Genomic DNA, 22,103 nt, shown 5'->3' on the forward strand with positions numbered 1-22,103 from the left:
TAATTAGCAAAGCAAAACGATGTGTTCCTCGAAGGAATGTATTTTATAATTATTCAAAATTATTGTGTTAGTATGTATGTATATGTAGTCTGTTTTTTCTCTCTTCAACTACTACATCAGACATGTCAAAAGTCCGGCCCGTGGTGAAATTTGATCTGGCCTGCAGCCTCTGTCATAAAATGAACAACATCTGGCCCGTCGTCCCGTTGACCAGCACATAAAATACACGCTAATGCAATTTCACATTTACCCACAAGAGGGCAGCAGCACTCTGTCCAGTTCACTGATCTGTATGTATAAATGGATAGCTGATAGGCCAAGGCTTTTAAAGCCGCGTGGTCGCCATATTTTTCCTCCCAAGAAACGTTTCTCCGCATACGATCCAATACATTTGCAGTATCGAAATTGGAGAACATTTGAGACAGTATTTAGTAGAAACAGCATGATTTATGATGTTTAAAATTTTGTTAAAAATAAACAAGAGGCTTCCAGACATTTTACAACTTGCTTTAAATACATCTATAAATTATATGTTTAATGATGTTTACAGGAGGAAACTTGTATTATTATTTTTTTATTATTATTAAAGAATCATAACTGTAATTCAACAAAAGATGCCTCTGCCAAATCTAATATTTGGGTCTATGGAAATCAGCGATAAAAGAAAAAGGGGGTCTTCAAAGCACTTGTTTAAAAAAAAAAGTGGGCCGGTGGGGTGCCTGGTGGGCCTGCCATGCCCCGTTCTGCAGCGTTGGGCTGGGGGTGCGGGGCGTGTCTCCGGACTCCTGGGTTTGCTCTCCGGCCGGTGGCCCCGCAGTGTTGTGCCCTGGCGCTGCCGAGGCCTGGGGGGCCCTGGGGGGTTGTGCTTGCCCTGTTCTGGCCGGGGTCCACGGCTCCCTTCTTTGGTGGAAGTTTTTATGCATGCCAGATCTACCACACCAGCATCTATCGAAATTCAAACACAATCTGCTTCTTCCTCTGGTTGCTGAATCGGTGGAGGCTGATGTCTGTGGATCACACTCTGCTTCATCTATTCTTCCTTCCTTTCTTTAGTTTTTCCTTTGGTCTCTTGAGGTCTCTCTAATTTATTGGAATTTATATGATTCTGGGGTTGGTGAAAGATTTTGGTTTGTAACCCAGTGTGTAGTAGGTGGTGTATGGTCGGTGCTGGATTTCACTTTTCTCTCTTTTCTTTGATCAATCCTCGGGTCTCCTGACACTTCACTATCGGGTAGTATTCAGTTTAGGTGAAGGGTTTTGGATTTTTAATAGGTTTCAGGTGAATTAATGAGCACAAACTCACACGCACGCACATATGCACACACGCACACGCACACAAAAAAAGAGAGAGAAAGAACAATGAAGATGTCATGTTGAATCGGTAAGATTACTGAAGGAACAATACTGAGCCCCCCGCCCCCAAAAAAGAATTATGAAATTGAAATAAATATGGAAAAAGTAAACAATGAAAAGCAGATTAGTTTGCTTGTTTAGATTTATTGGTGTTCCATGTAAAAAAGAATGTCAGGCTAAAATAATAGTCGCCTTGTTTGGGGCTTATGTAAAAATAAAAGCGGCAATAGCGGGACGTTTGGAGGTGCAAGGCGGTTTTCAATTGCCCGCATCAAATGTGCAGCCGACTAACACCATCCGCAGTGGGAGAAACTGCAGTTTATCTGTATAAACGCACTGCGCAAAGGACTATTACACTTTAATTCCATCTTTATGATTACCGTATATCAATGTTATCTATTAAAATTCTCAGCCATCATAGTTAGTTCTTGCTTTTGGGTTCAATCAAACATGCCTGGTATTGTTGCAACACTATTTTGCTTGCAGCTTGTGTAGGAGAGGGAAGCCGAGCCCCTGCCCCCCACCTGTTGCTGGTGTCACTTTGATGGAGGTCAAAGCTTGATGAAATGTCATTCTCCACAGAAACTACCTCCAGGATGTTTAATCAGTCACTCAGTATCTTGCTCACCGACCACAAGACCCGGGAAGCCTGTGGATCCTGCACAGCAGGCAGCTTTGAACAGGGTGTTTACCGGAAGGCGAGAGGGCCATGTAACATCACACTGTAGCCGAGAAGGTCAAGTTTCAGTCATAGGCAGCCACCGTCAATCAAGGCATAAAGAAAATTCAGCATGTTTCTTTGTCATATGTGCCAGGGCTGTACGGAATTCATAAATTATTCGAGAAAGACCCCCTAAATTACAATTTAATTGTTGAATTTGAATTGAGTTGGCAAACTGGAAACAGAATTGTAACTCAAATTCAATTGTAGGAAGCAGTTGAAATTCCATGAAATTCAAAGACATTTGTAATGTAAAATTAAGGTGCATTTAACAATGAAGCTTTACAATATATTAAGCTATTATAGCTACTATTTTCAACATGAATTTTATACAAATATTGAAAGGAATTTGGAAACAATAATTATAGAAAATAGTCAAGTTTAGTAATTGTTCTTACATTAAAAGTCAGTAGTAATAGTCTAGTTCAGCCAGGGGTGCCCAAGTCTGCTCCTCGAGAGCTCCTATGCATCCTGTTCTCCATGTTTCTCTCCAGCAATACACCCGATTCATGATCAGGATTGTTATCAGGCTTCTGCAAAGATTGCTGATGAGCTAATCATTAAATTCAGCTGTGTTGGAGGAGGGAGACATGGGAAAACAGGCTGGATAGGTGCTCTTGAGGACCGGACTTGGGCACCTCTGGTCTTGTTAGAGTAAAAAAATATATATATATGGAAACGATGTTTAAAGGTGCAGGAATTTGACTGTACTCAAGTACTGCAGGTTCCAGAGGTACTGTGCAGTGTTAAAATTCAAGTGAGCAAGATTGAAAAGACTAAATGTAGCGTGTTAAATGTAGCGTTGCACACGTCTCACTGGCGATGACACATCCACTACAGAATATACTTTCATATTTAAAATGTGCTATTTTCTTTAAATGGATTTCTTTGACACTCATAAGTTCCAGGAAAATTTAATTCACCACGATTTACACCTGTCTTAAGAGTCAGTCCTCTTTGGCAGTTGCACAAATTTTTCAAGGTTATAGATAGTGGGTGTTACAAAATAGACTTACACACAGATGGGAGAATATGGCCCTTAGTGAAAATAGCTTATTTTCTTTTTTTTGCTGTAGTCCTGCACACAGTTTGTTGAGCCTCTTTTCTGGAATACGCCTCAGTTGAATTGGTTACATCAGAATACTGAATACATCAGATTTCATGAGTAGGGGGGGGGGGGATAATAAGTGTAACTCCACCCTTAAAAACAGTGTAAATTCATTGTTCATTTGTTCAAGGTGGTTTTATGGCCACAATTAGGTTATTAGGTTTCTTCTTATAACTCCCTATGCCTTTTCACTCGTGATTAGTTTCACCTGTGTCTTGTGATGTGTCTCGTTTCCCCACCAATCAGCTCTCTCTTTACACGTGTGGTCAAGTGTGCCTCATTGTGTTGTCAGTCTGAATCGCTTCTTTGTGCTTCAAGTTGACTTTCTTTGCCTGTTTTTACTCTTTTAGGATACAAACCAAGACAAAAGAACAAATGATAAATGTTTGTTTGAATTAATTTCTATATCATCTATGAGCCATATATTCTTATTGGCCACTTTCTATCCTTCGTTAGACCAAGCACTTTTACAGTTGTGGCAAATGAAATAATCATCAATCATTATTAAAGTTAGCAAAGAGGAATCACTTTCTCGTAGAAGATAAATGGTAGGACTGGCGAACTGGCAGAGCGAGGGAAAATATGGAAATATAAAGAGGACGGAGTGAAGACACTCTGACTCAGATATATTTTAATTAAAAAGGCAAAGGAAGAACAGGCACACAAAACACAATAAAAAAAAGGAAAACCACAGTACCCAGAGTATCATTATTCATAAATATTATTTGATGCAGGCCTACACTCAGTGAATAATAAGTTATTCATCTGTGGACCCCAAAGCAATAATCCCTCTACTAAACCCTCCTCCGTGAGTCATCACCTTATCGTGGTGGAGGGGTTTGCGTGTCCCAATGATCCTAGGAGCTATGTTGCAGAGTCACCCTTGGCAAACAGGTCCTAGGTAAGGGACGAGACAAAGCATGGCTCGAAAGACCCCTTATGATGAGAAAAATAAAAGGACTTCGCTTTCCCTTGCCTGGACGTGGGTCACCGGGGCCCCCCTCTGGAGCCAGGCCTGGAGGCAGGGCTCGAAGGCTAGTGTTTGGTGGCCAGGCCTGTATCCTTGGGGCCTGCCCGGGCACAGCCCGTAAAACGTGGGTCCCCCTTCCTATGGGCTCACCACCTGTGGGAGGAGCTAAAGGGGTCGGGTGCGCAGTGAGCTGGGCGGCAGCCAAAGGCGGGGGCCTTGGCGGTCCGACCCCCAGCTATGGAAGCTAACTCCTGAGACATGGAATGTCACCTCTCTGGTGGGTAAGGAACCCGAGCTGGTGTGCGAGGCCGAGAAGTTACGACTAGATATAGTCGGACTTGCCTCCACACACAGCTTGGGTTCTGGTACCAATCCTCTCGAGAGGGGTTGGACTCTCTTCCACTCTGGAGTTGCCCACGGTGAGAGGCGCAGAGCAGGTGTGGGCATACTGATTGCCCCCCGGCTTGGCAGCTGTACGTTGGGGTTTACCCCGGTAGACGAGAGGGTAGCCTCCCTCCATCTTCAGGTGGGGGGACGGGTCCTGACTGGTGTTTGTGCCTATACACCAAACAGCAGCTCAGAGTACCCACCCTTTTTGGAGTCCTTGGAGGATGTGCTGGAGAACGCTCCCTCTGTGGACTCCCTCGTTCTGCTGGGGGACTTCAACGCTTACGTGGGCAATGACAGTGAGACCTGGAGTGGCGTGATTGTGAGGAACGGATTGTTCATAATGAACACCATGTTCAAACATAGGGGTGCCCCCCTATCTATCTATCTATCTATCTATCTATCTATCTATCTATCTATCTATCTATCTATCTATCTATCTATCTATCTATCTATCTATCTATCTATCTATCTATCTATCTATCTATCTATCTATCTATCTATCTATCTATCAATCTATCTATCTATCTATCTATATGTGCACTTGGCATCAGGACAACCTAGGCCGCAGTTCAATGATCGACTTTGTAGTCATGTCATCGGATTTGCAGCCGCATGTGTTTGACAGTCAGGTGAAGAAAGGGGCGGAGCTGTCAACTGATCACCACATGGTGATCAGTTGACAGCTCCTATTATGGGGGAAGATGCCGGTCCGACCTGGCAGACCCAAACGTATAGTGAGGGTCTGCTGGGAACGTCTGGCAGAATCCCCTGTCAGACAGAGCTTCAACACCAACCTCCGGCAGAACTTCTGCCTTGTCCCGGGGGAGGTGGGGAACAACGCGTCAGAGTGGGCCATGTTCTGCGCCTCCATTGTTGAGGTGGCCGATTGGAGCTGTGGCGTAAGGTGGTGCCTGTTGTGGCGGCAATCCCCGAAACTGCTGGTGGACACCAGCGGTAAGAGATGCCGTCAAGCTGAAGAAGGTGGCCTACTGGGCCTTTTTGGCTTGTGGGACTCCGGAGACAGCTGACGGGTACCGGAAGGCCAAGCGGAATGCAGCTTTGGTGGTCGCTGAGGCAAAAACTCGGGCATGAGAGGAGATCGGCGAGGCCATAGAAAACGTCCTGCAAACAGCTTTGAGGAAATTCTGGTCCACCATCCGGCGTCTCAGGAGAGGAAAGAAGTGCACCATTAACACTGTGTATAGTGGAAATGGGGTGCTGCTGACCTCGACTCGGGACATTGGGAATCAGTGGGGAGAATACTTCTCAAATCCACCGACACACCTTCCTTTAAAGAAGCAGAGTCTGGGGACTCTGAGGTGAGCTCTCCTATCTCTGGGGTTGAAGTCACTGAGGTGGTTAGAAAGCTCCTCAGTGGCAAGACCCGGGGGTGGATGAGATCCGCCCGGAGTTCCCAAAGGCTCTGGATGTTGTGGGGCTGTCGTGGTTGACACGCCTCTACATTATCACGTGGACATCGGGGACAGTGCCTCTGGATTGGCAGATCGGGGCGGTGGTCCAGACGGTGTGTTCCAACTATAGAGGGATCACACTGCTCTGGCTCCCTGGTAAGGTCTATTCAGGGGTGCTGGGGAAGAGGGTCCGTCAGGAAGTTGAATCACGGATTCAGGAGGAGCAGTGTGGTTTTCGTTCCAGCCGTGGAACAGTGAACCAGCTCTACACCCTCGGCAGGGTCCTCGAAGGTGCACGGGAGTTCGCTCTACCAGACTACATGTGCTTTGTGGATTTGGAGAAGGTGTTCGACTGTGTCCCTCGGGGAGTTCTCTGGGGGGTGCTTCGGGAGTACGGGGTACCTAGCCTCCTAATACGGGCTGTTTGGTCCCTGTACGACCGGTGTCAGAGATTGGTCCGCATTACCGGCAGTAAGTCGGATTTGTTCCCAGTGAGGGTTGGACTCCGCCAAGTTTGCCCTTGTCACTGTCAGGGTTATTCTCAAATCATCCTCAAATATATGCAACTCCATGAGACAGGAATCAAGGACCACACCCAAGTTTGTCTTTCTGCAGAAAGGAGGAAGTGGATGCTTTCAGCACCAAAGGACTTCCTGCTTCCACCTCCTTGTTCTGCTTATTTATTCAAAAAGTTTAGAAGGCGGAACAAAAGGCGGTACTAAACTCATAATGATAAAAAAAAATGTCGGTGTGTGTGTAGCATTTAATTGCAGCAAATAGTAAAGTGCTTATTCATGTGATAACTTATTATACAAATTTTCCAACAGTCACCAATTCTGTTCATAACTTTTATGGACAGAATTTCTAGGCGCAGCAGAAGCGTTTAGGGGGTCCGGTTTCTTGGCCTCAGCATTGCATCTCTGCTTTTTGCAGATGATGTGGTGCTGTTGGCTTCATCAAGCTGTGATCTCCAACTCTCACTGGAGCGGTTCGCAGCCGAGTGTGAAACGGTTGGGATGAAGATAAGCACCTCCAAATCTAAGACCATGGTCTTCAGTCGGAAAAGAGTGGCGTGCCCTCTCTGGGTTGGGGATGAGATCCTTTCCCAAGTGGAGGAGTTCAAGTATCTTGGGGTCTTGTTCATGAGTGAGGGCAAGAGGGAGCGGGAGATCGAAAGGGGGATCGGTGCAGCGTCTGCAGTGATGCAGGCTCTGTATCGGTTTGTTGTGGTGAAGAAGAAGCTGAGCCAAAAGGCGAAGCTCTCGATTTACCGGTCGATCTACGTTCCTACCCTCACCTATGGTCACGGGCTGTGGGTCTTAACCAAAAGAACAAGATCCTGGATGCAAGCGGCCAAAATTAGTTTCCTCCGCAGGGTGTCCGGGCTCTCCCTTAGAGATAGGGTGAGAAGCTCGGTCATCCGGGAGGGACTCAGGGTCGAGCCGCTACTCCTCCGAGTTGAGAGGAGCCAGTTGAGGTGGCTCGGGCATCTGGTTCGGATGCCTCCTGGACGCCTCTCTGGAGAGGTGTTCAGGGCATTTCCCACCAGCGGAAGGCCCCGGGGACGACCAAGGACGCGCTGGAGAGACTATGTCTTTCGGCTGGCCTGGGAACGCCGGAGGAGCTGGTTGATGTGCTAAAGCTGCTGCCCCCGCGACCCGACCCCGGATTAAGCGGTTGATAATGGATGGATGGATTGATAAACCCTCCGTCTATTTTCTATACCACTTATCCTCATTGTGTCTTAATTGGGACAGCATGAGCCTATTACAGCTGACTTTGGGGTACACCCTGGAATGGTTGCCAGTAAATCACAGGTCACATAAGACGACCAATTATTCATGTTACCCCATTGTCCACAGGATGGTGAATGATGGGTTAGCATTGTGCGTCACAGCTCTGATGTTTTGGGGTTTTAATCTTGGCTCCTTATATGGATTTTGCATCTTCTCCCCCCTGTTGTTTGGCATTTCCCCACTCTAGCTTCCTGCCAGATTGCGATCATTTTATTTCAAGTTAATTGAAGTGTGATTGGTTATTTGTTTAGCTTTGTCCTGCATTTGGCTAGCGACCAATAAAGGGTGTGCCTCATTTATTGCCCACAACCAGCTGGGATAGGCTCCCTCCCGTTCACCTTCCTTCACTTGCAATGCTAATAGAGATTTGTCTATTTCCTCTTGGCTAAATGTTTGAAATGACCCAAATCCTTGAATTGTGTAATTAAAGTCACAAAGGCAACACTAACACGACCAACTATTCATATGCTAGTGGTCACATTCCATCTTGATAAGTCTACCTGACTTTTCAATGGCCTCCCACACAAACCCATCTATAAATTGCAATTGAACCAAAACTCTGCCTGCTGCACTCTGGCAAGATTTCCTAACATAAGTCACGTCACACCTGTTCTACAACAACTTCACTGGCTGCTCGTTACACACAAGATAGTCCTCTTTACATTCACAGCCTTCAAACCATTGCCGCTCTTAACCAACCTCATCCACATTAACAAACACCGCCCGTCGGGTTCGGTCATTTCATCTGTTCAATATTTTCTAGCGCCCACCTATCTGATCACCAGTGGGTCAAGAGTTTTCAGTCGCTCAGGCTCAGCCCCAACACTAACTCTCACTGATTCCATCACTACAAAACACACATTTTGAAATAGGCATAACCATAGTTTGGTTAGAACTGCTTTTTATCTACTACTTTATTATGGATTACTTATTGTAGTAGTTTGCTGTGCTTTACAGTATTCCTAGTGTTGTATTTATTAGTTTTACTTTTTTTTTTAGTCCAGTAAGGTCACTTTGAGTGACATGAAAGGTGGTCCAGAAACACAGACTTACTCATATTATGAATCGTGGTGTGCTGCTTTGATGAGGCAATGGTGATGGAATCCAAAGCACAAACGTCAAGAGAGAAAAGATGTAAATTTATAATGCAATGTATGGATCTTTGGCTTGTCACATGACTGTATATGTTAATGTGACCTACTTTTCTGTTATAATAGGTCAACACAAATGCGGATGTACGCCATCGTTTTATCATATCCTTAATTTGTTTAATCAAAGGAAATATAGCTTAGACTATAATTTTTTTAACACAAGCATTAGGCTCAAACCTCCTGAGCACCTGCTTGGTGATTTATTTTCACCATGGGATTAGTTGGACCAGATAACGTTCGTTATACATACATGTAAATCAAATTGTTTGCCTGCATTTGTCCTTTAAGTGATACATCATTTGTAATCTTTCAACTGAGCTCAAAAGGGTATTTACCCTGACACACATCAACATCATTACTTCTGGCAATAAGCGGCACTCTAATATATTGGACAAATCAAGTAATTATATTAATTAGGACTACAAAAATTTGATCAGAACTAAAGAACACTCAAATTTCTCTCTATTTGCAGCAAAACAAAACATTTGCATCATATCTAACTGGAATGAGGACTAGGTTAACAAATTAAAATCTAAAACCTTCGTACTTAATAAGCAAGCAGAATAACTATTTGGAGTACTTGACATTGTGTGAAATAGTGCTTTTATAGGGTAGTGTGTCTTACTGAAGACACTGCAGCTTTGTGATTATCGTTATCTTAGCGTGTGCCACTAGATAAAAAGCATGCTCCAGCTTGCTGGGCACAATTATATTGTTAAAAAAAAGAAAAATCTAACATTTTGTATTGTATGCTAATATGTTTCCACAAATAAACCCATGAACATGTTCAAATTGTCCACTGGTATATGGAACATGTGGGAAATGTCCCCCCCCCCCAAGTGGAAGTGGTGTGTATGTAATGTATAATACTGAAAAACTACTTTTGAACTTCAAAATTGGTGACTATGACTTGCTGAAAAACAGGAGGGTTAGACAAAACTAACAATATCCTTAGGAGACCAAAACATATCCTTTTCCAAGCCTAAATATGTCTTTTGGGGGTAGATGGTTTGAAGTTCAAGTAATTATTGTGCCCCCTGCTGACCATTTCAAGAATCACACTTCATCTCTCCTGTCCATCTGCCATTCATACTTTTAATTTACCTGAGCCCGATGACTGCACAATTGACTTTTTCATAAATATTTTAATAGTTTTTTCAGCAAAACAAAAACACTTTTCACTATCAAATCAATCCACACGACACATTCAAGTACTTCCATTTAATTTGTGGGCTGATATTTAATTGAAAGAACATCAGAGCCACCTTAACAATGAGCTCCAGGAACAGTATTCTCGCGTTTGAACACGTGCGAGCGTCGACATGAAACCCAGACATGCCGGATGTCAATATGTCCGCTTAATCCAGCCCTCCGAGCGCGTGTGCTCCAGTCCAGCCTACACTTGGCTCAGAAAATGAGCCCGACCGTTATCTTCGAGGCGGCGGGTGAGGATCTCGCAGCCCGTGTCTGTGACCAGAAGGGTGTGTTCAAACTGAGCGGAGCACTTCCCGTCTCTGGTGACCGCTGTCCAGCCGTCGGGCCAGGTCTCGTCTTGCCAGCCACCTGAGATATTCAATGCACAAGACACTCGCAGTTCAACACAGGAAACCCAAGTCATTCGATGATCTCTTGTGTGTAGCACGTTTGAGTCTGCATGTAGACAGGGAAAATTCTAAAGGGGTGATTGGGATAGTTGTATGATCCTAAATTTGGCTTCTTTTTGGTCATATGCTATAAGCACAGGTGTCAAACTCCAAGGAAGAGGGCCCAGATCCTGTCTGCCGCATCCTTTTATGTGGCCCGCGAAAGCGAATTATGTGCTTCATGTTTCTTGCTAAAATAGCAAAATTGTCTTCATTTTTAAAAGTGATGCGATACAAGAACTTCTAGATACCAATCCCCCTTTCAAAATAAATGTCATATAGTACATCACAAAAGGATCCAAGTTGAGTACATAGAATGAGGTGGATTGACGGCCTAATTTTCGAAATATTGAGTTAGACAGTTCCATGGGAAGTTATGAGGATGACATTATTTAGAAAAACTGCCAACAGTTGTCATGTGAGTGTGAATGGTGGTTGTAGAAGGAAACAGTGTTGAGTCTAATGTACTGAGGGCCCAAGAGCTAATTAGAGTTGCACCATAGCAGAAAAGTATTGAATACTTTGGGATTCATTTTTGTGTGTGTAATTTTTCATACTTTATTTTTCATACCTTTTTAGAATGTTCTACCTTTATGTCATCCTCTTCTACCTCATTCTTTCTTTTTTGGACGTTTTATGGTTGCTTTTTGAATGTTTTCTTTTGTGCCTTTAAAAAATAAATAATAATTCTCAGACATTTTTTGCAATTTTATGGTAATCTTCTGCTTTTCCTCTTTGGACATTTTATGGTCACTTTTGGGCCATTTTTAGGTATTAAAACCCCCCAAAACCTTTTCATCTATCTTTTGTCTTTTTTTCTGACAACTTAAAAATTTGGACTTTGACATGTTTTGAATATTTAATTTAGAGCTTTCAAATTTTGATTTTTTTTTTTAAAAAAATCAGATTAATCACATTTTAGAATTTGGATTAAACACGATGAATCGCTTAATTAAAAAGGCTTTTTTTAATCAACATTTTTTACCCGCCAAATTTGAAGAGCAACTGTTGTGTTAATTCTTTCCACATTTAGTGTTATGAGGATGTCTTCAACATTTTTTGATCCACTGCACACTCATCCTTCTCTTTTTCTAATCAGTTAATTAATTGCATAATTGAAAATTTTAAAAAAAATAGACCCCAGTAGTTTGACATGAAGAAATATTCTGATTGTCATACACAAACATTTATTAAACGCTTTCTTTTAATGCAAGTAGTTATGTTTATTGCTCAAACACAACGTGTGCTACCTTTAACGTAACCATCCGCTGCTAAAGCTAAAGGATAATCTGTGGTCAAAATTAATGATTAATCAGTTAATACATGATAAATGCGATAAAAAATTTTTTTGATTAATTAATGAGTTTATGTTTTAACTTTGACAGCACTAATTTCATTACTTTTTTATTTATTTAATCATCACTTCACTGAAAGTAAGTAAGTAAATAAGTAAGTAAATAAGTAAAAAATAAATACATTTTACTATATTTTTTTTTTTTACAGATTCACAGAGAGTCACAGAAGAGGGGCTAAAGAGCCACATGTGGCTCCAGAGCTGCAGGTTGCAGACCACTGGTATAGAGAATGGATGGACGGTTAAAATATGTAGCATACTGGAAACAGGGCAGATGTGGACCAAATCTGGTGCTTAACTCCTTCACTCCCAGCCATTTTCACAGAATCAATCCCCTTCACTCCTGGCTATTTTACTGGATTGATTTGGCAAGGCCCACAGAATATTGCGTTTTATTGCTATAAAAAAGATGTAACCTACCAAAATAAAGATTAAAGTCTCTTCTTTCATCAGAAAATAAAGTACATTTCTATCTATCAGCATTAGAATATGTCTAAGTTTCATCATTATTCACAAATCTATTTAGAATTCCGAGTAACAGGAATTTTTCAGCATGGCTCTGGTTCATTTCCTATGCTCTGCTCCCACCTGCTGGCCGTTTGTGTAATAACTACCATTTCTTCAACCGTTCTTTGCAGTTGAGAGGCTGCATCAAAGCCTTCTGTATGCTCTAGCATAAAAAAAACCTTATAAATATGTCTTTGGGGCACTAAAACATTAAAAACAGAACGTTTTTATACGTTTTTGGGAGCAAATGAGTTAATAAGACTACAATTACAGCTGCTCTCTGTAACAATTTGACCAAAAACATCTTTACAATAGCCTTTCTATTTCTTCCTTATGCGTGCAGGCAACATTCAGTGCTTGAAGCACCGCCATTTGGCGGTTGGGAGGGATTCATAGTTACAGTCTAAACTTTTGTTTTAGTTGACCATTTATGACTGAAACATTTTCTAATTCGTAGATTAACACCTTGGCTGTTCACATTGGGTACTCCAGCAAGCCCCTGGTCAATAGTGTTAAGACTGGATTCGAGTTTCCCGCCCTCTGTCTGCGGATATGAGGTCATGTGTGCATTGTGTACGTGAAGAAGGGTGTGTGCAGTTTCATTTTTGTCAACAGGTGGCAGTCGTGATTCAAAAATGAATTTGCTGCGTTCAGCATCTTTAAATTGTGTATTAATTTTTCATATTATTATTATTGCTCATATTTGTTGTGTGTCTTCACAAGTAGCTGTGCCATATTCATTAATTAGTGAAGACTCACCTTCACATATCATGGGTTCAATGGTAAACACATGACCCGGCTTCATAACACCAACTGCTTTGTTTTCTGGGGAGCAAAATTAATAAATAAATAAATGAATGAATGAATGCAGAAAGTATTGTGGTGCATATGCAGATGAACTTGAAAACGGAGCTGACATTATGTAAACCGTCAGAGCAGAGCGACTTACTGGCATAATGTGGCACATTAGGAGCAGTGTGAAAAAGCCTGTGGATGCCGTGGCCGCAGTAGCTCCGCACCACAGAGAAGCCATTGGCCTGAGCGTGCTTCTGGATGATGTTACCAAGCTCTCTGTAGCGGACGCCAGGCTTCACTGTAAGGACAACGTTAGCAACAATCGTCAGACGACATATCCCATCACACATCTGATGCATTCCAAAATGCGAGCACGTGGAGTTCCTTGGCCTTGATGGAATGACAGAATATTAACCATGTCACACATTAAAACTATTAGATAACTTTTTACTTGAGTTGAAACACCCAAGTTATGACTCAAACAGTGACCTACATACCTGGACAGATTTGTAAGGACACTGTTAATGAAAGAAAAACCCACAATGGTAAGTGAAATAACTAAAAACTGACAAGACATTAGACATTGCTTTTGAATTGTGGTTTAACAAAATCATAAAAATACAAAAAAAAAACAGGCCTATTAATATTTTGAGGCAATTACTGAAATCAAATGATTTTTGTACTTTTCAATGAGATCCAAGACCCTGTGGCACAGGGTTCACAAATTCCAGTCCTTGAGGTCCAGAGTCCTGCAGGTTTTAGATGTTTCCGCCCACTAGCACACCTGATTCATATAATCAGCTCTTCAGCACGCTTGATAATCCTGATCTTTAGTATCAGATGTGTTGGTAGGTGGAAACATCTAAAACCTGCAGGCCTCCAGACCTCGAGGACTGGAATTAGTGAACCCTGCGTAGCAGCTATAACAAACCAGCCCCACAACATCATCATTTCACAGTGGGGACAGGGTTCTTCTCGGTTTTCTTTGTTTTTGTGTTTGTGAAGAGAATTCACATCTTTCCAAAAATCTTCAGTTTTATATCATCTGTCCAAAGGACATTGTCCCAGAAGCTTTATGGATTGATAGTTTTCCTCCACAGGTATGGTATATTTCTTAAAACTAAAATGACATTTTCAAAATACCATGGACAAATCCCAAAACCACCTTACAATTGGTGTCAACTGAATGGCATTCCTCATTGCTCTCATCAAATTGTCAATGTCTTAGTTTGTACATGTCTCAATTGCCTCAGTGGATTTGTGCACATGGTTGTGTACAAAACATCTAATCATTTTGACTTTCAGTGCTTACACAACGCAAAAGGGATGATGCATTGTGGGGGCACTGATTACTTGTATGACATAGAAATTAGATTTTGACACATAGGTAAGTTGTTTTGGGAGAGATAAGAGCTTTTGCAGATGATCCAAAGAGTGGTGCAAAATCATGCAAGTTATTTTTGGCAAAATAACTAAGTGAATGCAGATGAGCCAAAGCAATTGAGAAGGATCTTTGCAGTTGTGACAGTATCGACTCTTCGTTTGGGAACGGAACTTGGAGTGAAGCATTTGTGATAGATATGTGCTTTTGCTAATGAACTGATAGGTTGTGCACAAATATAAGTCTGTTTGGTCAAATGAGCTTGCCGTTTTGAAAATGGCATTTTAGTTTCAAGAAATGTGCCAAACCTAATGGAGAAAAACTAATATATACATTGTTGCAAATTCTAATCTGGCTTTTTATTATTTATTTTCAACATCCTCTGTGTTTTCCCATGAAGTTCATTTTGGCTCAAACAATGACAAATGGTCTGACATTGATGTACCAGTACCTTGAACTTGGGAGTTTACCTTTAATTTCTTTGGAGGTTGTTTTGGGCTCTTGGGTTACCATTCAGTATTATCTGTCTTTTCAATTTGACATCAATTTACCTTGAGCAACCACATCCAGTTGAGTTGGCTACAGTTCTGTGAAACTTAAACATTTGACAAAACATGTGCAACTGTAGTCACAGCACTTAAAGCTGCAGAAAGCGTGAGAATGGCTCTACCATTAACATGCTTGCCTATTACCCTGTCACCAAACAGCATTATGGTTACTTTTTTTAAATGGCTTGATTGACTGACTGACGACAAGTTTGAACACACCTGCGATGCTAATTAAATGACACAAAGCCATATTATTTTCAATCTTTTCTAGGTGTGCCATCTTTTGTCCCGGTCAATTTTATTAATTTGCTTTTAAATTGATTTTGTGGAACTCAAAAGTAATGTCTGAATTCATGTGTTGTTAGTAATATTTCTATTTATAATTAGTTTTTTGGGACACAGACACACACACATTGCTGGATCGATGCCAAGATGGCTGTAAATACATTGTATCCAAGTAGGTTATAATACGGTGAAAAGAAAGACAAAAAGAGAGAGAGATTCCAGTCTTTACCAGAGTCTATAGCTTGCATAAGGCATTCATATGTAGTATGAACAAGTTTCTTTGCTCCTTCGTCCACCTCTCCAACAAAAAAGGTCTCATTGAGGTCACCATGGAAACCATTGTGGTAGACGGTGATGTCCACTGTGTGAGAGACAAGAGAGAATGTTAGAGTGATTGAAATGACATAAAATCTATTTTATCACGTAACAAAGATTGTTAGTGGGTAAACCAAACTCCTGTTTTCTACGCTGATGAACTTAGCAATTTGAGTGGGAGAAATTTTAGAGAAATACAGGGCAGCCAATATTAATGAAGAAACACCACTGTGAAAGGTTAATGACATCATTTGTCTTGTAGGATCATGCTGATCTCTTGAAGGCAAGTCCATCAGACAAAATGAGGTGAGCATCTGGAGGAAGACTTTGGTTAAGTAACAATATTCATAAAGAGGCTCACATTGGACTCTTATTTCAGGATGCAAGTATTGCCATTCATCATGCATACAACATACAGTATAAAATCACTGCCAATAATGCAAACCCCAAGTCAGTGTTGGCAGTGCTTAAAAATATCAACCTCACTCCACAACTCCCTCCCTCTTCACTTATACACAACCTACTTCTGCAACTCCATTATGTTTTCAATGAAAAAATAAGGAACATTCACCAGAATTTTGGCTCGAGCTCTCAATTCAGCACTCAGCTGATTTTCACCCATCTACACACACACAATTCCTTCTTCCCACTCCCACTCTCTTAGTTGAACTGGTTATCGCTGGCCTTGCATCTCTGGCCATGCAACTCAAATCCTTCCAATCCGACCTACCCAAAACTTCCTGAAATTAAACAGCAACAAAACGGAGCTCCTCCCCATCAGCACCAAGTCCACTCTTTCCAAATAGGCAGCTTTTACCTCACCAACGACAACACCTGTTTCACCTTCCCCCCAATTTAGGAGTCAGGGAGTCATCACGGACAGCACACTATGCTACCAATCCCACACCAATAACATTAACCGGTCCGCCTACTTACATCAATGTAACATCAGTACTATTATTATTATTATTATTATTATTATACAAAGCGAATGCACACACACAAAAGCATACACACCTATTCCAAACATCTACACAATCTGCAGTAAATCTCTCCTTACAAGAGTACCGTATTTTCACGACCATAAGGCGCACCGCACCGTATTATAAGGCACAGTCACAGTTACTAGTGCTATTTCTGTTTAACACACAAAAAGGCGCACCGCATTATTGGGCGCACGCACGGGTAAACATACGCTAGCTCAAAACATATGGTAGCATGCTATTATACTAAAACATATGCTAGTGCTAGCTCATGTTTTTAAAAAGGCAGCGAACAAAACAAAACGAGTTTGGTTGAAGTAACAATGTAAACAGTGAGTTCAGTTGTACTTAAAGTATATAACAATGTACTCATGTTGCTTTTGATCAATCCTAATCCACAAATCAGTCATAGTCCTCATGATCTTCTGTATCAGAAACAAACAACTGGGCAAGTTCGCCATCAAACATGCCAGGCTCCGTCTCATTGTCAGAGTCAGTCTTGTTGTCGTGTCCTCGGAAATGATGCCGGCTTTTGTGTTCGCCCAAGCATTCACGGTCTATTGACAAATTGTGGCATACCTTGCACAGTGCTGCCTCCCAGTCTTGGTGAAGCTGTGTTCGCCAGCCTCCCGGATTGATAGCAAGCTCTGCGTTCATTTGCCGAACTTTATTTTTTACAGCAGCTGAGAGAGATGTGCGCATTTGAGTCACGGAGATAAGGAAGGAAAACAATCTGGTGTCTTTAGTATGTGTTTAGCTACACTGTGTAGACTTGCACTACTTCAAAGTGACTTTTGCGATGTCTGTTGCTGTAAGTGCACGTTATTCACTAAAGCATTTAAAAAAGAAAGGAAAAAAAGGAAACAATACACTACTGTATGTAGTAGTTTAGCCCGGACACCCCTTTGCATTTGGTATGTTCCATCTCCCCACTCCCTGTGCGAGCAGACCGCTCTGTTTTGGAGAGAGCTGCCAATCAAACAATTAACTTGTAAGTGGATCGTTAAGCTCTGAAACAAACAAAAAAGAAAAAAAAGAGAACACATGCTCACTGAACATGCATGCTTTAGCGCCATGGCATAGGTTTGAACACAAGTCACGATTGGCAGAGCGAACACGTGTGGATGGGGGGTAGGGCAGGGGGAGAGGAGGGGCAGGAGAACTCCCACCAAGTTGACTCTTCCGTGCTCTCATGTCTATCCTCAGTCAGGTCCACCTTTCTTATATATAAGCAATGTGTACGGGAAGTCCTCTCACACAGTCAATCAGATTTTGGACCTTGGTCCCCACACAAGGCGCACCTGATTACTAGGCACACCGTCAATTTTTTTGAAAATGTAAGACTTTAAAGTGTGCCTTTTAGTCGTGAAAATACGGTATAGTTTTTTCAAAGCAATTTGATTTAAAGAAAGGAAAATTGGTTACAACAAACGGAAAGCTGATCCAAACCTCTTTAGACTTTGGGCTTGATCCGTCAAATTCCAAGAAAATGGGTTCAGATAATTTTTTGTCATATAGGGCTAGATTAGGGCTAGATTTCCTTAATATGGTGAGGAAAATTAAGGATATTCATTCATTCATTATCCAAACTGCTTATATTGTGCATAAAGTGTTTGAAGGAGATTGAGAATTGTATAAGGCCGAGTATGAACAGGTACTGTAAACGTGAAAAAAATCAATAAAGCATACCATTAAGAATATCACCATCTTGTAGTGGTCTTCTGTCTGGAATTCCATGGCAGATGACTTCATTGACAGACGTGCAGCAGGATTTGGGGAAGTTGTAATAGTTGAGAGGAGAAGGGTAGCAGTTCCTTGCAGTACAAGCCTGAGCAGAGACGAAGGGATGAAATGAAGTGGCACAAAACTAAACTCATTTGAAGATTTGAATATCAATTAAAATAGGAAAACAAATTTTTTAAACCAGTGAAAAAAGTAGCGGCTTGTAGTCTAGAAATTACTGTAATGACCAATCACGGCTCATCTGTGTTTGGTCAGCATGATTGGTTGTTACCTGAGCTCTAATAATAATAATAATAATAATAATAATAATGTAGTTATTGTAGTCAATTAATCACGGAATTCACCAGCTACCATGCAACTATGCCCCTTAGGGGCTGTTAGTGTGTGACATCAGAGCAACTTAACTGGTGCATTGCTCTTCTTGCCTCAGGCATTCAAGTAGAAAATGCTAAAAATGTCAGATCTCAAACTAAAAACTCCCCTGTCTGATATTATTGATCAATATTAAAGTGTGTATTCACTACAACTGTGTGTGTGTGTGTGTGTGTGTGTGTGTGTGTGTGTGTGTGTGTGTGTGTGTGTTTGCCTTTGTGTATTATGAGGACATGTCACCTGAATACACGCAACACTGCGAGGACATTTTGAATTATGAGGACACAGCCCATGTCCTCATAATTCATTCAATGCAGAAGTGCTTCTAGGGCTGTAGAAGGCTTAAATCCAAAGTTTTAGCCAATGTCCTTGTAAACCATAATTACATGAATTTGTGTATTTTTGTGTATTTGATGACGCCCCCTGTAGGAAGGTCCTCGTAATGCACCACTTCATGAATTATTCACACCAGTGTATATTTCACAGCATTTGATTGGCTGACCGTCACCTGTCCCCACAATTACGCACATGTCCCCATAATTCCGTTTTTTCTCAAAATGCTGTGTATTGTGAATGTTTGTCTGTAGACGCAGAGCCTTTTTTTTTTTTGCAGCCACCAATTCCTAAGTAGATAAATTAAATAATGAAATACACTATGACATTTAATTATATATTTCAGCATTTAATTCTTGCAGTGGTTGTTTATTTGAAAATATACAATGGTTAACAGCTGTTTATCACATCACTTTGAACAGCTGGAGGCAGAGACAGAGAAACTGTCAGTGCCGTATATTGATTCATCATTTAACATCCCACCCTGCCTTTACAATGTAACATCTTTCTGTACACCAGTGGCCAAATGTTTTGAGAATGACATTGATTTTCTAAAAATCTCCAGTGCTGACTTATTATTATTGTTTTTTTATGATGGCAATTTGCATGTACTCCAGAATGTTATAGTGATTAGATGAATTGCAAAGTCCCTATTTGCCATGAAAATTAAAGTAATTTCCTTTAGTGACCTTACAAACTTTAAGTGAAGAAGGCTTCAGGGCACCCAAGAAAATCCAGCAAATGCCAGGACTATCTCCCAAAGTTGATTCAGCTGCGGGATAAGGACATCACCACCAGTGTAGAGCTTGCTCAGGAATGGCAGTAAGCAGGTATGAGTGCATCTACACCCATGGTGAGGGAGTAAGACTTTTGGAGGATGGCCTGGTGTGACCAGTGAAAAGGGGATTCCATAAATACAGACCAAAATAAGAAAAAGAGAGTTATTTTCTCTGATTAACCCCCTTTCCAAATGTTTGGGGCATCCGGAAAAATGCTTGTCTGGAGAAGAAAAGGTGAGCGCTACCATCAGTCCTGCTTCATGCCAAAAGGAAAGCATCATGTGACCATTCATTTGCAGGGTTGCTTCTCAGCCAAGGAATTGGGCTCGCTCACAATTTTGCCAAAAAACACATGCATCCATTACTAAAGTATAGTACTAAAACATCCTCGGACAGCAACTGTATGACAGCAGCAAGGTTATTTTATTTACTAAAGCAAAAAAACATTTTCGTTAATGAAAAAAAAAAACCTTTTTAAAAAACTGAAACTGAAATCACATTTTATGATTACAAAATGATCTATAATTCTAGCAATAATATCCTTTGTTTTCGTCTGTGGTAATTCATTTAATATATGAGCCTTTGGGGTTCATTTTAAATGTGATCTATTTTTTTTTATTGACACTGTAAATCATAGAACAATAGCCACTCTTATCAACAAAGTTCATAATCCAACGACTGAACCAATTTGTTGATTTGAACGGGATTTATTATATTGCCCTGAGTACGGAAGTGACGTCATCTAGCAGCCCCGATAGAGAACCGCCCCCGGCTCTATTTACTTCACGAGATGTGATGGCGTGTAGCTGTGCTAATGAGGTAGGTTTGAAGCTCGAATTTTTCCTGTTGTTGTTGGTCGCTTGTGTACATTGCTCCCTCTTTCGCGAAAATGATTTATAATGCAAGTCCAGTGTAAGTGCAGCTAAGCTTACGTTAGCATACCTAACCATCTGTTGATTATGATGGATGCAGCTAATTATTTAGAATTGCTACGCTTCTGTTAGCGACGGTTAGCATAGCAGAGCTAACCGTCTGTTGAGTAAGATGAATGCTAATTGCAATTTTTAAGAGGAAAGCAATAACAGGCTGGTTTTTGATGTGAAAATATACAATGGCTTAGTATTACCAGTACAGTATAAATGAAGTATTGGTAAATTGCTGCATTTGTGTTTACTTAAATTTGTTCTTTCAATAGAAATATTTCAGTAAAGTCTGTTAGTGTTCATTACATTTAATTTATGCAAATATTTAGCAGAGCTGTGCTATCTACTGTATTTTATTTTCGTTGGCACATTTACTGCACACTGCACAGGCTATTATGGTACACTGTGACTTTCAGTGTACCATAATTACCATACCATAAACTTCAAGACATCTGCACCAAGTTACCTATCAAACTGATTGAAACTCATTTTTTTCTATAGCTTTAGATCATTATCTTCAGTGAGACATGTCAGTCATGAGGCCACAGAGGGCAAAAGTTAAACCCAAAGAAGAGGTAGCATACTTTTCATCCTTAGGTAAAGACAAGAATGGCTTCACCATAAAATATATTAATTAATTCAAAGGTGAGTATTGGTAAAATATTCTTTAGTATGGGTCTAGTTTTCATTATTGTTATAATGAAATATTTCTGTTGTATCCTTTTTTCTTTGTAAGGTCGAGGAGTGTTCAGTTCCTGCTCCTTTCAGAAGAGAGACTTTCCTACTGAATATCGAGGAGAAGTTCTAAGCAAACAGGAACGTGAAAACAGGCTGAGAGTGTATCATGATGCCCGGAAGGTTTTCATGTTTGAATTTCGCTACAATGGAAAAACACTATGGTATGTTTATATGGTGTGTTGTCACACTTAATTTTGTTTTTTTGGGGGGGATATCGTGCAAGGTTTGACAAAACATAAAAGATTAATTAAAACTCAAAAGCAAAAGTACATTCTTTTCTCAATATAATTTTTTTATTTTTTTATTTCATTTTTTACAATATTTTTACAATACTTGTTTTTTTATTTTACTTTTACAGTTATCGTGAGTATCGCTAACCTCACAATATCATGTTAATTATCATATCGTGATTTCTTATGACATTTGGATATTGTGTCATACATGTGACATACTAGAATTACTGGTCGCACATTCATGATTACATGAAATTATATTATAGCAGT

General features: G+C 40.9%; 2 protein-coding genes across 2 annotated transcripts in view; one reads left to right on the forward strand and one right to left on the reverse strand.

The window, feature by feature from the left end:
• Window positions 1–10,026: 10,026 nt before the first annotated feature.
• Window positions 10,027–22,103, reverse strand: part of metap1 (methionyl aminopeptidase 1) — a 41,667-nt gene continuing 29,590 nt past the window's right edge. The window contains exons 7-11 of the mRNA XM_086094137.1: window positions 18,402–18,540; window positions 15,644–15,775; window positions 13,355–13,498; window positions 13,165–13,230; window positions 10,027–10,464 (exon numbers count right to left, since the gene is read on the reverse strand). Coding sequence (XP_085950263.1) covers window positions 10,298–10,464; window positions 13,165–13,230; window positions 13,355–13,498; window positions 15,644–15,775; window positions 18,402–18,540 — 648 coding nt within the window. The 3' untranslated portion in view covers window positions 10,027–10,297. The remainder of the gene's footprint in view (window positions 10,465–13,164; window positions 13,231–13,354; window positions 13,499–15,643; window positions 15,776–18,401; window positions 18,541–22,103) is intronic.
• Window positions 18,990–22,103, forward strand: part of LOC147163225 (uncharacterized) — a 14,319-nt gene continuing 11,205 nt past the window's right edge. Inside the window, exons 1-2 of the mRNA XM_086094140.1 lie at window positions 18,990–21,507; window positions 21,599–21,761. Of these exons, the coding sequence (XP_085950266.1) occupies window positions 21,727–21,761 (35 nt within the window). The 5' untranslated portion in view covers window positions 18,990–21,507; window positions 21,599–21,726. The remainder of the gene's footprint in view (window positions 21,508–21,598; window positions 21,762–22,103) is intronic.

This window comes from Leptonotus elevatus, chromosome 14, assembly GCF_054856555.1.
Source record: "Leptonotus elevatus isolate MCC_2025b chromosome 14, RoL_Lele_1.0, whole genome shotgun sequence".
Classification (NCBI taxonomy): domain Eukaryota; kingdom Metazoa; phylum Chordata; class Actinopteri; order Syngnathiformes; family Syngnathidae; genus Leptonotus; species Leptonotus elevatus.